Source organism: Lissotriton helveticus, chromosome 6 (genome assembly GCF_964261635.1).
Source record: "Lissotriton helveticus chromosome 6, aLisHel1.1, whole genome shotgun sequence".
Lineage (NCBI taxonomy): Eukaryota > Metazoa > Chordata > Amphibia > Caudata > Salamandridae > Lissotriton > Lissotriton helveticus.
In genome coordinates this window covers 921,689,308-921,707,205 of record NC_136067.1, presented here as the reverse complement: position 1 = coordinate 921,707,205, position 17,898 = coordinate 921,689,308, and the positions used below count along the sequence as shown (strand labels likewise).

General features: G+C 44.0%; 1 protein-coding gene across 1 annotated transcript in view; it reads left to right on the top strand.

Annotated features, from left to right (window-relative positions):
- Nucleotides 1-11,563: 11,563 nt before the first annotated feature.
- Nucleotides 11,564-17,898, top strand: part of LOC144762555 (uncharacterized) — a 90,973-nt gene continuing 84,638 nt past the window's right edge. Inside the window, exon 1 of the mRNA XM_078647781.1 lies at nt 11,564-11,825. Coding sequence (XP_078503907.1) covers nt 11,564-11,825 — 262 coding nt within the window. The remainder of the gene's footprint in view (nt 11,826-17,898) is intronic.

Sequence of the window (17,898 nt, the reverse complement as noted above, 5' to 3'; positions counted from 1 at the left end):
CAGACCGTAAATGGCTCCACCCGCAAAGAACAAGAAAGGGGGAGGGAGCCACAAGCTCAATGCGCTTGGGCATTGGCCTGCCGAGCAGTATCGGAATATGTAGCCCCAGGTGGGCCCACACTCGCTGGCAATGTTCAAAATCAGAGGGCAGAGATGGAGGTCCATTACTAGCGGTCACTGCCCTGTTCATCAAAAAGGAAGCGCAGTGTGTGCTGTGTCTCAGGCCGACTCCTCCTGGCTGAGCGCGGCTGCCAGTGCCATCTTGAGAGAAAGAAAGCAGCACCACCGGGCATCGTAGAAGCCACAAACATCTTAGTCCACGTGGCAGTGGCAGCTCCTGGATATTGCGACTGATGGGGAATTGGTTCCCCTTCACAATCTGGTCATCAGATATAGTAAGCGGATCCAAAAGGCTTCCTCTCTGGTCTAAATGTGTAACCATTAACTTTACAGTCGCCAGCCCATCACTTTTGAAAATTATTAAATGCTTTTCAAAGGCCCCTTATGTTTAGCACCCTGGGCATATGCCCTGCTATTGCTAAGTCCCTGAAAAACTATTTATTTGTGTATTATGCAATTCAATACCATTCTGAACAAATGTGAACAATGCTAAAAATGCAGGTTTCTATTTTCTTGCAAGGACTGCTGAGTGATGTGCTGCTATTCTTCATACCATTGCTATCTTCACTTGCAAAGGGAGAGGAAAGCACACACATCTCTGAAAAAGTATATAGCTTTTTCCACAAAAGTCTTCACCCTCCCCCCCACCAATTTTTATTGAAACATGAAGAAATGGTGAAACTGGAGGAAAGGCAGAAAGCAACTTTTTAAACAACCACAGCCCTAATGCTTCCCAGCACCATGCTATCATCATTTCAGTAACGTGGCAATTTAGCTTCAACTGGAACAATGATAATATCTAGACTTCCCTGGACCCATTAGTAACCCTCCAAAGTAGTGCAGTTAGCAGGAGATTGGGGGAAAGGGGAGTGGGACATGAGAGATGAACTGAGGATCTGATACTTTCTCTTTGCCTGAACTTCCTGTCCGTCTCAAACTGCTCTGTGGAGGCATGGATATCAACAAGAGAATACTCTTTTAAGACCTAGTTAGCAAGATTACAATTCATTGATTATACTATGTCATACAACATACCTTGTAATAATTTCTGCATTACCAACTCCCTGAGGTTGCTGATGTCCTATAGCGGAAAGAAAGGAACACGTTTTAGAAACACTACATAATAGAGCCTATAGACGATAATATCTGTTCTTGTCTCTATAACTACCTTCAGCAGACTGGAAGTTAAATCTATAATTTGCATAATACTAAATTGACCTAGTCCATTATGTGTTTCACTTCTGATCAAATGCAATCACCTTGCCATAACTTGTAGTACTTCATTACAGCACATAAATCAAGCGCAGCAAAAAAGTGTGTACAATAGAGCTTTTAGATATGTAATGACTGCAGCACTTTATTCATAGAATTCAATATGACAACTTCAGTGTAAAGTTCATAATACAAAATCAGATGGCGCCAGTACGAAACTCACAGAATATAACCAGATGACTGCAGCATATGGTTCATAGCAAAAAAGAAATCACTCAAAAATGGAGTTCATGGCATAAATACACACTGTGTTATCCAGTATACTTCTCTGTGTACCTAATCCTGAATCACTTGGATGTGATGATGCAAAGAAATCTGACTGCTGGTAATAAGGGTCCTAGCTGCAGCAACATGAAGATGAATTGCCTTGTAATAAATGCCCTATAACACTGGGAACTTATATCTAAGGGATCAAGGTATCCGCTATCAATGCAAGTCTCAAGAGAGTTCAGCGACATCTGAAGAACTGTAGTTCACTTGAGTTCTTTTTTGTACTTCGTGTTGAGTAGCCTCACAACCACAAAGCAGCCTCACTGGTATGCAAGTTCTTCATTTCAGAAAAGACCAAAAATGGGTGCAAAGTGTAGTTACTGCTGATAAGTAACTACACTCTGCATCCATCTTTGGTATTTTCTGAAATGAAGAACTTGCATGCCTGTGACACGCACTTGCCCGACATCGGAGGTGAGCATGGGCCATGGATCCTAACACATGCCTAGCATGTCGGAACCTCGTGCAATTATTCAGGAGTGTCATTCCACGGGACAGAAACGTTCTAGCCATGGCCCTGTGGACCTTTGCTAAAGCTCTAGAAACACTCTGATATGCGAGCCTGTTTCTCAGAAGGAGAAAGATCTCAGCTGGCTACCAGGAATTTATTCATACAGCTGAAGTCAAATGCCGCTGCAGATAATATGTATTCCTCTACGTAAACAGCATCTTGGAAATTCATCTCTGCCAGCACCGTGACTAAGGTGCATCCTATCTGTTTCTGCAAACATCTGCAACTTTGTTGCCTCTCAAAACCATCACTGTTGTCTTGCACACCAAGGGAAGAAAGGCACAGCGTTGCTGTCAACTATCACAAATTGGTGACCTTCAAACATTCTACCCTTGAGCATCTGCCCTTGTCCATGGACCATCTGTTATGGACCTCATTGGACCTAATACCACCCCCACCTTATACAACTGGCATATATGGTTACAATACTTGATTGGGAGACTCTGGTGTAACTAATTCATCCATGTTGATTGGTACCAGCTACCATCAATTATTATTTTCTTTGAATTGAAAACAGAGATGGGTATGTTGAACTGCTGTGAACTCAGTCTCCTGAAAGAATTAATATGCAATAATATTGGATAAAGGATCAACTTTGCTCAGGGCAACCAAGACGTTGCCACCTGCCAATGTAATCTCAGCTGTTGTCTCACTAATGTACTTTGCAGAGCCATGAGTCAGCTATGTGTGTGCGCCCTGTGGTTTACTGGAGGCAACTGCCCTTGCTGAATTCTGACCCTGGCAGCTATATTTGTCACAATGTGATTGAGTGTGAGGAAGTCCAATGGGTCTTGGTTAGCTGACTAGTAACCCATGCTCCAGCAACATCCTTCAGATCGCCTCCATCTGGTAGAGGACATCCTGTGGACATGGAATAACCATGAGGCAGTCCCCTTGATAAAAGCTGTATGTCAAAATATATTTGGCAAAGATATTATCTGACAGGAATTTCATGTCATTGAGTTTATATTTACTAATATTAACTCAGTTGGGACAATATTTTTGTAAATGATATTTAGTACACATTATTTATGTAAGGCTGTATTTTGGTTGTGATATTCTGGTACCATACCTAAATAAGGGAAGAACCACTAATGATGTAGCAAGACTTTAAGCACGGTCAACAGCATCAAGAACACTAGATGATTAATTCAAACTGTACATCCTCATTTAAACACAGTTAAAGTCATTAGAAGTGGCCGCTTAATTCTCACGGGACTACTAACAGTAGATGTAGATTATGAGTTTTTTGGAAACAGTACAGATGTGATTATTTTCACCTGGAGATTTCAGATGTTTGAATTGCATAAAGCAGCCAACATCTCTGGGAGAACGTTCAGGAAAAAATAAGAAATTACTGGGGAAACTGGACATGGAATTACTAAATTCCCCTCAGGGTCCAACTTGTTATGGACTGGATATTGCCCATATCTGAGAATTTGATACCCCCAGCATCAGTAAATCCAGAGGTAGGGAAATACCAGCCCATTTTCTGGCCACTTGTAATGAAGGCCCTAGAGATAATTCTTCACAAAAACTTGTTTGATTTCCCATACTTCATATTGATCAGAATATCAAACTAGCCATTTTGATAATAGGGTAATAAAGTTTCCATTTTGAAATGCATTATGATGACCCAGCAGTTGACTTTATATCGTACTCTACAATTAGAAGACACAGATTGTTTTCAATTTCATGAATTTTTTTAGACCTTCACAATTACTTTTGTGAATCAGAGCTTTAGCATCCCTTGAAGGAAATACTTGTTCCATGTTTACTGCCCAGAAAATGAGATACTCTCCCTATCAGGCACAAAGAAAAGGAGAAAAACCCAAAATTGCACCATGTATGAATTCATTATTCATCCATTAAAGTAAAATTCATCAAAGCCTCGTCTCCCTGAAAAACTGTATTTGGTCTTTTAGTGGCTGTTCTTGGCCATCTCAGCGGATCTCTCTGCACTCAGGAAAAACAGTATTAGCGAAAAACGTATAAAGTCCAGACAGTCAGGACTTATGTTGAGATGAGTTAGAAGTGACTCCGCCAGGCACAGGGACTTATCAAGGTCCCCATTTATGGTACACATCGAGGTGAGACTATAAACTCTTCTACACGCTGTTCGTACACCTTGGAACTGCAACCTACGCTTGCAATATATTTTGCTGCCCAAACTAGTTTGTGCATTTCCTGCTTTGCTCCATAGTTCTTTGCAGTTTACTTCTTTAGGAATCGCTGGCAACACATAACTAGTACCTTATATGCTACTTTTTGAAAACAGAACAATATACCAGCTACAAATTGCTTATGCTATAACCTTATATACCTACAAGCCTTGAAAAAGCGAAACAGGTGTCGGCTGTTATTCAATATCAAGAACTCAAGAACGTGAATCTTGTGAAACATAACTGTACTGAAGATCATTGATTCTGCGCATTTTCACAATAAATAAGCATCTCGTCATAAGTCCTGACTGTCTGGGCTCCGTTTTTCACTAATACGCAATCAAGTGCTTTGGTTTTCCTTGTATTACATTGGATCTTTGGTCCTATTGTAACTCACACACTCGGTAGTAGGTTGTGGGATGACCTCAAAAGCACCACCCCAATATTTCCTGAACTCTATTACTGTACTCCCATTATAATTTGTACATCAATACGAGGTGCGATTGCTAGTCCATCACTACCTTTTTCTCTATAATAAAAATACGATGTCAGCTATTTGTCAGGAGCCTTTTCAATTACTGTGTTGTGCTTTTGTTCAACTAATTACAGCACTGATTCTTTTGTTATTTCATTCATTTAAGTATTATTTGAAATCTAATAATCTGTCTTCTAAAAAGCTTCACATCTGAATAGGAATCCATAAGGATGTGTTTCTATGTGCTGAATTGGTGTACCATTCTCCGATAGTGTGTTTGTATCTAGCCACAATACGGGACCTTGCAGCCAGAGGAGATAATCGCACCCCAGAAAAAAATATCCAAACAGTAATTTAACCTGCTTTTTCATGTTATCTAACATCAACAAATAGTTTCTGCTTTCTTCTATAACTGTTAGAAAGACATGGAAATTAATGTAAGTGAATGTGCAGCGTGGACACTTTACTTGCTGAAATTGATGATTTAATTCCTCCAATAACTGTTCTAATGTATACCTTTACTTTCCTCTCTCCTGGATCTCTGGGTATGGAGACTTACCTTGATTACATGTGTTTTCCATGATACTCAATACCAGAGGATCAATCTCAAAATTTTCTGGGATAACACACTTTTCACCTTTTGTGAAATAAAGCATTGACATAGCTCAGTGATTAAAATCTTTTGTAGGTCCATCAAGATTCTCAAACTGATTTATATGCTTGTATGCCTTTACTGTGAAGTATTCTGCCACAGGACCACCACCATCCATAGGCCTAACTTTTTCTGATCTGATTCTAGAAACTCCTTATATTCCATAAGATTACCCAAATTGGACTCCGATCGTACCACAAAATTCGTTTTCAACTGTGGTATTATATACGACGCCTCATCAGGGATAGTAAGCGCTATAAAAATGCAATTACAATTACAATATACCATCTTGACCCTTTGTAGATTACAAGATAGAAGAAGATGGTCCTATTCATTAATTTTCACTTTTTGCCATGTAATTTGTGAGTTACCCCCCCTACAAGATCTTACTATCATTTTCTCTGAAGAATGGAAGTGATTTCATGTTCTTAAGCCTCTTTCTCTGCTGCCTGTGTGGAGAGAGATCAGAAGGTATTTTTTATTTTTTATTTTTATTTTAACAGGGATATCACTTGCACATTGCGGCCAGCACACTTCCCAATCTCTGTACTTATGAGTATCACCTAATAGAACTTAAGAAGAGCTACTGGTCTTTAAAATTCTGCTGGTGCCCATTGCAGCTTAACTGATACTAAGCAAGAGGACACTTATGCTTATGTATATCATCTTGGCCCTTAAATGCTGTCTCGATTTGGAAGCAGGAGGGTGGGTGGATCAGGAAGTTTTTTTTCTAATGGCAGCTGTATCTAGAGTGGACGAAAAGCACATTGCAATATCAAGGAGTGGACCACAGAAGAGAGATATCCTTCTCTGCCTCATTTATGAGTTGAACATGGTGCTTCTGAGTGTGATTGGTGTTGTTCCGTGTCTTCTTGACCTCAAGTTTACGTAGTGTTTCTACATGGGCTGATCCTATATTCCTGGGCCCTCCTTTATGAAAAGTGAAGCATCGCTGCGTGAAAACAGTGATGCGTCACTTTTCACTGCGCCCTCCTTGCGACACTAATGATGCGTCATATTTACAGTATGACGCATCATGTCGCAAGGAGTTACAGATACGTCAGTATTTCTGACGTATCTGTAAGCGCAAAAGTGGCGCATTGCTGGAATGTGTCACAAAAGTGACACAACTTCAGCAATGCGTCCTTTCACATGGGGCCCCTTGTGAAAGGGCCTGCGTCAGTCTTACGCCTGCTGTGAGGTAGGCGCAAGATTTTGATGCAATAGCGTCCTAGAAGTGACGCAGTGAAACCTCATAGATTTCACTGCGTCACTTCTACGACACTTTCTTGTGTCAATATGCCCCTCTTGCATACATTATACCTGGCGCAGGTATAATGTGGCGCAACAAGGTGCATTTTTTACGCCACTGGTGCGTCACAAAAAGTGACGCACCGGCGTAAAAGTGACGCACAGCCTCATAAATGAGGCCCCTGGTGTGTATTACGAGATGGCAGCTGTGTTCCACGCTTGGCCACTGTGGTATAGGATTTCCATGCTATTTAACGCTGTGGGGTGTAACTTCTTATGTCGTCATGGCGGTATGCCTCTTATGACTACATAGTACATTATAACCAATAAGACCTGTGATAGACTTGCCAACTGGTAGTGTCCTGATTAAATACTGGTTATGTTTATTATGCATGAGGCCCTACCTGACAGATGGCAAATCCTCATATTGTTGGTGCGTGCTCAATTCTGTTTTGATAAGGCATTTTTGACGCTGGCACTCGAACAGAAAGTGAGTCAGGCTTATTAAAAATAAAGCCAGATTGGATACCTTAAAACAATATTTCTGCTCAGCTGTATATTTATATATAAATGTGTTCAATGTATTTAATATTTTAATTGTTTGTGCAACTTATGTAGCGCAAATTAAAACCATGGCTGAAGTGGAGAGCTTTAAAATAAGTTATATAACTATTCGCACGGTTAAGGCTAGTTTCTAAGGAAATCCCACTCACTCCCACACCCAGGTCAGAATCTTGTTGATGCTAAAGACGGGGAAAAATCCAATAGACATAAACCTCCAATTTCAAAAAGTGGTTTAGCCCATTAAAAAGAAATAAGAATCACTAATTTTAAATGATATTCCATTACCTTTATGGGTCACCTTAGGAAACGCATGTGCGTTAACAACGTATTTATAGCGCTGTGAAAACTCGCATGATTATGGAGCAAGCAAACCCGCGTTAATTTAATTCCCCCGGTGGGCTTGCCGGCACTCGCTATGCCAACCATAGCTGGAAAGGTCAGAAAGGTAAGGAAAACTAGTTTGAGGCTCACTACTGAAACGATCGGAAATGTTGCGCAACGAGCATCGTTCTCGCGTGTCCACGCGAAAAAGCAAGTCCCGGCATTGCCGCATGAAGCTCTGTGCAACTCAAAGGGGTGAGATCACACGGCTTTCTCGACAGGTAAGTACAGCTTTGCAGTGTCTGCCTTTGTTTGGGAGATGCACATATTAACATCTTCGCCTGGAGGTCATCGAATAATTGGACTTTTTGCTTTACCACTCAAGGGGCTCACAGAACAAGCCACACAGTCCCAGGTGGTAATCGCCACCCAGATACCGACACCACTGGGGGCAATATTTATTGGGTACGCAATTACCGCGCCATTCCAAGGTTTGGCCTTTGGTAATAGCACACATTTTCCTCCGTTCTGAGGTGCACGAACTAATAATGTGCAGAGTTGCTTGCCCTCATGGGGGCAGATTTACAATAACTGGCGCATCCCTGCTTATTTGCAGGGATGCGCCATTTATTGTGTGCCACGCCTCCGCCACCATGGATGCGGCGCATTTACAATGCGGCGCACCATGGAGCAAAAATGGCACGGATGCGTCACGCATCTGTGCCGTAAAGGCGTAGCATTGCTGGAGTTGCGTCACAAGCGCGACGCAGCTCCAGCAATGCTCTGGGGGGTCCTATTTTTACAATGTTGCATAAAACCTTCCGCCTGCCTCAAGCAGGCGCAGGGTTTTGACGCAGCATGGGCCCAAAAGTGACTGAGTGAAATCTTGTAGATTTCACTCAGTCACTTTTAGGAGGCGTTCCTGTGCAGGAAGGCCCCCCCCCCGCGCAGGAACGCCTCCTTCTGGCGCAGGGCTTTACAACGTGACGCATCTTCCAGATGCGTCACGTTGTAAATACACCGCAGCATGGCACATCTTTTGCGCCGCCGCTGCGTCACAAAAGTGACGCAACGGCGGCGTAAAAGAGCCGCAAGGCGCTTGTAAATCTGCCCCATGGTTTCTGCCAGGTTTTTTACGCGGAAAAGTCGGAAAGGCATACGCACAACTGTGGACTGGACTGGCCATGGCTGGCACCGGGCGTTTCCTCAGTGGGCCGCCACGGTGGGGCTGGTTTTAGAAGGGGACTTTTTTGTTGGGGGGGCAGTTTTGCAGCTTGGCTGCAAAATCGTTTACCAGCAAAAAACACGGCACAAAACTTTCCGCTACCCCCACCCACCGACCGCTGGTCGGAGGAGCTCTTTGCCAGGGCTGGTTTCGGTTCCCAGTCCGGTGCGTGGACTCCAAATCAAGACTAGCGCGTGTAAGAGGGTCAAATATTTATCCGAGTCCGCCAGAAATGTCAAACATGCAGGGGCAAAGAGAAATAAACACTGAACAGTGTGCATCTCTGCCAGAACTCCGAGGATCAACAGTGGTTGGTATTTGGCATGTAAAGTACCTCATATCTAGTGAAGCCAAGCTGACAATATCGACGCCATTCTTCTTGTCAAGCCGTTCGGATACCTCATGCAAATATCTGCTGGGATCATGTGTCGGTATGTCCGGGCACGTGAAGCTACGTATTTCGGTTTGTGTTTCTCACTGCTTTTGTTATTCCTGGCACAAGACTTCCTGAAATGAGGGTCTAATTATTTGCGTGGTTATTTCCTTAAGCCTTGGGCGGTGTGGTGGTGTTTCAGCTGTGCAGCTTGGAACATGTGTGATCTGAACACTTTTCAGGAAGCCTTGGTGTGAAAGTGTTGCGCCTTAAGCTGATGTAAGAGAAAAGACAGGTGATTGATTGGCCAAAGGTCAAGCTATCCTCTTCAAGACATTTGCAACTTTTCACTAGAATAATGAAGCCCCTGCAATAATGTTTCTGTCACTCACCCGCGTTGCCTTTGGCGTTTTTGGCTCTGACACTGCTATTTCCAGGTAAATCTTGAGTTTATATTTGGTAGCCCTGTTCCTCTTGTTGAAACATCTTTTTAATATTCTAACAAGTATGACGGATAGAAGGAATATATTTGCGTTTTTTTCAAGATAAGGGCTCCGTAACCTAAAAATATTGTGGTGCTTTGTTTTTAGGCAGTTAGAATAGCTCAGACCTAGGTCCAAGGAACATTTGTAGCACTTGACAAAAATCATGTTTTTTTATTTTGGATGGTGCAACGATAAGGCCCCAGCTACGAGTATGGCGGTCCATAGACAGCCAGGCTCGCTGGGGCACGGCAGTGGCGGTCTCAACTCCACCCTCCGCCCTATTATGAGATGGGCGGTGGGACAGCCACAGCTCAGCCTCAGCTGCCAGGGAACCGCTGTTCACTGGCAGTGTTGCAGCGGTGTAGAGGCATCCATATGCTTAGCGGGACCGCCCTGGTCCCACCAAGCATTTTAGGCGTTTCCTCTTGGCTAGGGTTTTCATGGCAGTTTCTCCTCCATGAAAACCCTGGCAGAGCGGAAACAAAGTACCCTAAAGGGCCCAATAGGGCCCCCTGGTGGTTCTGCACCCTGTAAATGCACACAGGGGTGGGCACAACATATTTAGTCCATGCTGCGCAGTAACTGCCTTTGGCGTTCCTACTGCGGTACCTGTTTTTAGAGGCACCACTGCGGGAATGCCCAAACAAAACCGCCAGACAGGAGGAAACGCCTAATCTGCCAGATGGGCTAACCCCGACTTTGGTGATGCAGCAGCGGAATGGACCTGGCATTGCATCACCAAAGTCGTAATCAGGCCTTTAGTGTTTAGAATTTAACATTATAGTGTGGTGTGTGGTTGGCGAGCTTTATTGAACTGGATTAATACTTGGTAGCCCACTTAGCCACAATTCCAATATTTGTGATTGCGATAAGAAAATGTAGATTCCATGCTGGGCATTGTGATACAATCCCTATTGTCGTCCTGTAATTGCCTAAAGAAAGAGATGGACATATCAAAGAAACATGCTAATTGCACTATTGTCCCTAAAACTAATAGTAGAAAAAGCCCTACAATCAGTGGCCTATTTATATGACCACACCCATTCAAGAAAGTACCAAATGCAGTTGACCACAAATGCATCCCGAAAACGTCAATATAGTTAAAGATAGATTGCCCGAATTTCTAATAGGTACCAAGTAAGTATTCAACCATTCCTTCATTTATTTTCATGTTACAATTGGTTTTGTTCCATGGAATACTAAATTAGCATTATAGTACGATTATTCACAAGTTCCACCACATAGTTACAATTGAATGTAATTAAGTATTGTTCCTTAATACTGAGTACCAATAACGTTGAGTTCAAGAGGTCTAGGGAATTAATTGAGGTAAATGACAATGGTGTTATTTACAATTATGGGGCATTTTTAAAACGGCATTGCACCACCGGCCCAACACTTTTTAGGATGCTCCAGTGGTGTAATGCCCTGCTCCATATTTATAACGAGGCGTTAAGCCACTTTGTGTGGCTTAATGGCATTTTGCAAATAGTATACAATTTCCTGCAATTTTCTGCATGAAAGTTGTGTGCCACGTGTGTTGCTATGTGAGTTCCACCGCAACATCCATTGCTTTTTGAGGCTGCCTCAGATTTACAAGGATGTGTGAATCTGAAGCAGAGCCAAAAACTAACACCACTGAAATGCCGGCGTTAGATTGGCGCAACAAGGAGAAATACTTTAATTTCTCCATGTTTTTGCTCTTTTTATGTGTGTTGCATTCTGCTGCAGCACACATAAAATGAGCAAATCGCCTTTCAATGATTATTTATGTGTAGGTAAACAACCATAGAACCAAGTCCTGTGCACAAGTATAGGTGTGAGGGTTTCAGTGTAAAGCCAATTCAACAGATGCTATTTTGTACAAATAATGCAGGTCGACATGAGGAAAAGTATTAATGGGATTTGTATATCAATCCAGATCAATCCAGAAAATGAAAACCAGCCGACACGCTTTTCGTCACAACGTCATACAATTGTGACTCTTCAGGGCTGTGTAGTCGTGAAAGAACAAGGATATCGCAAGGCCGGTGAAAATTCTGTCCCGGTTGCGGATATGGGCAAGTTGTGGATTAATGAAGGGGAAGCCAAGTGTGGTCCTTCCCGATATCTCCAGGTTACAGAGATAAAATGCACAAGGATCAGTAAGTCAGATTCGAAAAGAGATCTCAGCTCTCTAGTTCGCGGCACTCGCAGCAAACTAGAGAGCTGAGATCTCTTTTTGAATTGTACAATATATCACTGTAGGCACCTGCATTTTGTTGTACACTTACTTCACTTTCACGGATAGTGGTACATGTGTCTGTGTGAGACTGTAAGTATACCTTGAAGGCACCCATGTTGTGTGTGGAGTTTGACATTCAACCAATCTGTGTGTTGGATGTGAGAGAATACTTACCTGTTGAGGGACCTATATCTATTACTTTCTGTATTGTTAGAGGCAGTTGTCTGGCTTCCTGAATCTGTAGAGTGAGTTGCACCATCACTTGTGTTGTTCAGGTGATTGTTTTCTGACTTCTTTCTAATACGCCAACGGGGGCTGGGGTTGTTAGCCTGTACTATCCAAGGGTCTGTCCCACTATGGCTCTGAAAAACTGAGCCAGGTAGAGCATTTGACTCTCAGTGGTAGAGATGGCAAGAAGTCACTGACTTCTCGGGAAGGTTAGCTTGGGTGTACGGCAGGCTTAACACTCAACACAAAACCGTATGATTATCCCAGTGCTTCCCCTTATGGGAAGTATGTTTTGTATTACAGCACTTATATAGTGCTTACTATCCTTATGTGAGGCACTGAAGGGCTTTCCTAAATGGCTAGCACTCTACACTGTGGGGGTTGTTTGGTTGTAAGGATGGTGTCTTTTTTCTAATCCAGTGTGAGAGAGAAGTTTTCGCATGTCGTACATGATGACCACCGAGATGGCGTCATCATGTTATGGGACATAGCGTGTATCAGTGTGGTAGATGATGAACTGTGTGAGATGTGCAGTTTCATGGATTTCAGGTGCTGGCAGCTTTGAACACCCCTGCAGGTCCCCTTTCAGTATTTTGTTTGAATTGAGTCTGATTAGCTGGTTTCTCACTGGGCTGTCCAATCTGAGATTTTGTTTATAGTTGTGTTCCTGAGCTGGCATTGTAGGCAGCAGAGAGAGAAGCGGAGAGATCTGTTGGAATGGGAATTTTCTATCATCCCATATCCAAGTGTCATTGTGAGCTGAGTATATACATTTTTGGGACCTGATGTGGTGAACTACATTAAAGTCTGCAGAATTATCCAGCAGTGTATTACAGATCTCTTCAGTTATTCAATGCCTGATCATTTGGCGAGCTCTTGTTTTTGGCTGTGCAGTACTGGTGATGGACAGCCCTCTTAAAAGATATTTCTTATGTAAATGTAAGAGGTAGAAGTTAGTTACAATTTGCTGCTGCACCATTTCTGGTTGTGCAGTAGTCCTCTGGGTACCCTGTGGAGCAACCTTTCCATGTCAGACAGAACTTGGAGCTGGAATAACAAGTGGGTCAGCAGATCCCACTATAAACATGGAAAGCAGGCTGGGATATGGACCTTTGTCTACCCTTCCAGAACTGGTGTGGTCTGAATCTCTTAACAAGCTTCCCTCCCAGGCTGTCTCCAGACTAAGGCTTTGTCTTGAGTCTCTTCAAAGCAGCATTGACTCCAGCAGTGCTTAATTTATAAAAGAATAAGTGTCAAGGCCCTAGTCAGGAGGACATTGCAGCTTGCAACATCTAATTCCTCTGCCAGCTCTGCCAGGGACAGTACCAACACAACTATTAACTGTCACCAGTGACAGCTCCTCCGCTAAGGCCAAGGAGTGTCGCCCCACTGCTATTTGAGCAGTACAAGAAAGAAAAATAAAATGGTAATAGCGTACCGTTATTACCATTTTATTATTCTGAGAGGGACTGAGTCAGGTCAGAGCTGGGCGGATCTTGGCTGAGTAACGAGTGATTTTTGCACTCCTTAAGTGCACATGACTGGCTGGCCCTCCAGGGCAGGTCAAACTGTCATGCACACTTGGCATGTTCTCCATTGGGCTGTGTTACACAGTCCTGTGCAGAACATGCACAGCCTCCCCATGCAGCTTCGTGAGTGGCTGGGAGAGTATGCTTCCGGTGGCTGCAACCAGTGCAGAACAAAGAGGACGCAGCAGAGGTGTGCGGTGAAAAGAAGGTACGTTTGTTTATGTTTTTTTAAACAATTCCACCAACCCCCTCGCCTCACCACCCCCGCTTGGAGGCAGTCGCCACTCCAAAGCTATAAGAAAGGGTTGGGTGGCAGATATCAGTAATTGTTAATGTACATTGAATTAATAAACAGCTGTATTGTGCTCGTACTTAAATTAGGCAGACAGCGCGACTGTGTGGCAGACTGCCATAAGCACTGGTGCTGACAATTAAGTACTGGTGCCAAGCACCAGAAACCACCGGCGCAAACTAAGCACTGGTCTCCAACTTAAACACCCACAATGGAGATACAAAGAGGCGTGACCAGTTTGCACCTGACTATCAACATCCATACCACACAGTAATTCGGAAGCGAGACAAAGGGTTGGACCCCTTCTAAAGGAGCCTTTGCACCCAGACAATATAAACTATAGCCCCACCAGTTACTCCTACCGGCCATCAGATGGCACAAATGGCATTTTTCGGGAATACAATCAGCAGCCCTCTGTGCCAAAAGGACGTACTCAAATTTCTAAAGGGTATCTTCCTCCACACTTCATTATCTAGGTCTCCTCTCTCAGGAATGTCAGTAATACACTTCCACTGTCAGGGAGAGCAAGCTCATCTCCATATTGTGCACATAAATATGCCAGGGTTTTCCACACAGGACTGTGCCACTCTGAGCCACTCATACACTCTTGCAGTGTTTATCCCGCGTCTTAATACACAATACGCATTCATCCACATGCTTTGATCTCATCACTAGGATTCTGGGTTTCCCTTTCGCAGCAGAAATTAACACAAGTTGGCCAGTAGGCTTCCACCCCGCTGACAGGTAAAAAAGGCCTGATCATGCTTAGGCTACTATAAAACACTGCATGCTGCCATGACCGTGCTATATGCATGAACCTGTGACAGTGATAGTAGTCCCCGATGGTTATTTTGTTCACCCTTCCAGGGTCAGGACAAATCAATTACTACTTTCATGTCAAAAGCTGGCCTAGGCTTTGGACACATGATAGCTTGGCATGATGTTGCACCAAAAATCCCAAAACTGGGCTGCCTGATGTTCTCAATTGGACATGCATGGCTGGGGGTACAACTGCAATCCATGCAGAGGACTTTCCAGTTCCAACCACTGGCCTCTTACTGTAGGAGTGTTGTCTTGCGCACCTATCTTTGGGTATGACAGTGGTCAATGTTGGTGAAATCATCAGAAGGGACAGAGGTGCTGGTAAAAATGTGCTACTTTTCTGAATCCCTATGATTGAATCTCTATTTTACAATTGCAAATGTTGCTAAATCACAACTTTAGACTCATCGGTGTACGTTCATACTCTTTTGCAATTTGCAATTCAGTCAACGTTGAAAATTATGAATCATAAAAATGAATGTTTGTACATCTGGCCCTAAAACACTAGAACTTAAGGGGAAACTACGTACTGATGAGAACCGGTGAAAAGGAGATAGCGTGTCTTTCCTGCTGAGAACCTGCCCTGCTCCTCCAGAGCACAAAATGTCATGTGCTTGCGCTGCTGCAAGGTACTTAGCAAATGCCCACTCTGACACTGGACTTGTCTGTTCAATTAAGCACTCCAGGTATACAACCGGAATTGACCAATCAAAAAGCACACTGTGCAGTCGCTCATCACCACAGTGCGCTCCTATAATCTGCTATTGAGAGGCCGACATGTGACTTGGCAACAAACACCCTGTGAGCGTTTCTTCACCCTGGTGAGTTCCTGAACTGTAGAGACATGAGGCCAGTATGCAACCCTGTGAGTATGTGGTGACCTGTCATTCCTGTGAGTAGCATGTTATGTTATATGTTATGTTATAAGCTGTTTTGTAACACACTCAATTACTACCGGAGTATCCTGGCGCGGTATACCGCTGGGGAACCCGTCCTGGCTTTCCCTGTGGGATGGTCCCTACTGGGAGTCCTCAAGGTGAAGCCAAGCATCCCCGGCGTTGATGGGGCCGTTGTGGAGATTAGGCAAGCTAATGCCCAGAGTTGCCGAGTGGGACCCCTGGTTAGAGTAGGCACCAAGACGAGAATTATCGAGTCCACTGACCCTGGTCCACGACCCTGCCGCGTTGGGAATTGAACCCTGGCCCTGGGCCGACTCCTGCTTCTGGGTCTGCCGCCTCTAACCAGTGAGCCGCACCACTCCATGTTACTTGCACCAGAGAGCAGCCTTCCTGAATAAAATTAAAAAGAATATGCGGACTCACCGTGCATGCCCATGAGCATCATGGAAGGCAGCACAACTTTCCAGCAGCACTCTGCTACTGTGATGTGCTACCACTAAGCATGGGCGTAAAATCCGTTACGCTCGCGGATTTTTCGTATTTTCGGAGAATCCGCAATCCGCGAACTCTCGCGGATGTGGCGAGAATGCGAGAATACGCAAATCCGCGCGAAGCGGATTTTTTGTTTGTGTTCGCACTGCTCGCGGTCAATCTCGCAACAATCTCGCACTCGCGAAAGTACAAAAATTACAAGGGGAGGGGTAAAGGAAGTGGCCCAGTCTCCAACTTCCTGTTCCTGTCCAGCAAGCTCCTCCCATAGGGGTGGGGTGAAGGAAGTGCCCCAGTCTCCAACTTCCTGTTCCTGTCCAGCAAGCTCCTCCATTTCCTGGCCACTTTGATTTCGATCTTGACTGGGAAGGATTACTTTTTGTGGTTGCTGCTGGATATTTGCATTTGAGGCCTTTTGGATTACTTTTGGATTCGAAATTTGATTTCACAAACAAGTAAGTTGATGTTGTTTGTTTGTGGTGATTTTTGTGTGTGTTGCTTTTTTTTCGACTTTTTTGGGGGGAAAATCTGCAAGTTCGCGAGCTGAGGATGTTTTTGCTTGTGTTCGCACTGCTCGTGTCCCGCGCAGCAACAATCTCGCACTCGCGAAATTGTAAAAATTACAATTCTGCACATGAATTGAAAACCACCAGGCTTAGTTATGGGTGCATGCATGATACAACTGTTTTCTTGAATTTTTTTTTAACATGATTCTGGCCAGGGCATGGATGGCATTGGATTGTGGTGATCTTTGTGTGTTTTACGACTTTTTGGGGTGGTGTTGGGGGCTTGCTATGTGGGTGGGGGCCATTTTATTGCCTGGTCCCGTGTGGGTGGGGGTCTAGGGGCCATTTTTAAGCCAGTTTGTGTGCTTTGTGCCATAGGCCTGCACCCAGTGTGCTCTGATGTCATCCATTATGCCCAGGGGGCTCAGAATCGGTCTGTTCGTGGATTTTGCTGGTTTTTCGCCACGTTCGCGCCGTGAGGCAACAATCTCGCACTCGCGAAATTGTAAAAATTGCAATTTTGCACCGGAAAACCACCAGCAGGCAGCATAAGCCTTCTGAAACTTGATGGATGGCATTGGATTGTGGTGATTTGATTAGTGTTGTGTTTTGTCACTTTTTGGAGTAGGGGTTGGGGGCTGGCTATGTTGGTGGTGGCCATTTTGAGGCATGGTCCTGGCCATGTGGATGGGGGGGTCAAGCGGCCATTTTGAAGGCAGGCAGTGAGCTTTGAGACATAGGCCTGCACCCATTGTGCCTTGCTTTCACCCATTGTGCCCAGGCGGAGTCAGGGGTACATGAAAGTACAACCCTCTCTGTGTGTGCTCTCTTGGATCAATGTTAAATTCCTGTTTCCCAAAAATTTAGCAAATCCTAATTTTGAAATTTCCATATTGTGTGGTGTGCACTGTGCACGTGTGTATTCATAAATGCCTACTTGCAAACTGTTTATTGAAGCGCTACATAAGCAACATATATTTACTGATGTTCCTCTGTCTTCGTTTGCTTTTAGGTGCACAAAACTCTGCATCATCGTTGAGCATCAGTGCCAGGAAGAAGTCCTGCTGCGGCCTGTTGTTCCGACATCTGAAGAAGATGGCTCCAAAAAGAGGTGCCCGTAGGTCCTCTTGCAAGAAAGATGTCTCTACTAAGGAGAAGAAGCAAGTGGCACCACTTACCAAGGAGACTGGTGGCTCAACCAATAAATTTTTTGGGGAAAAACAACAAA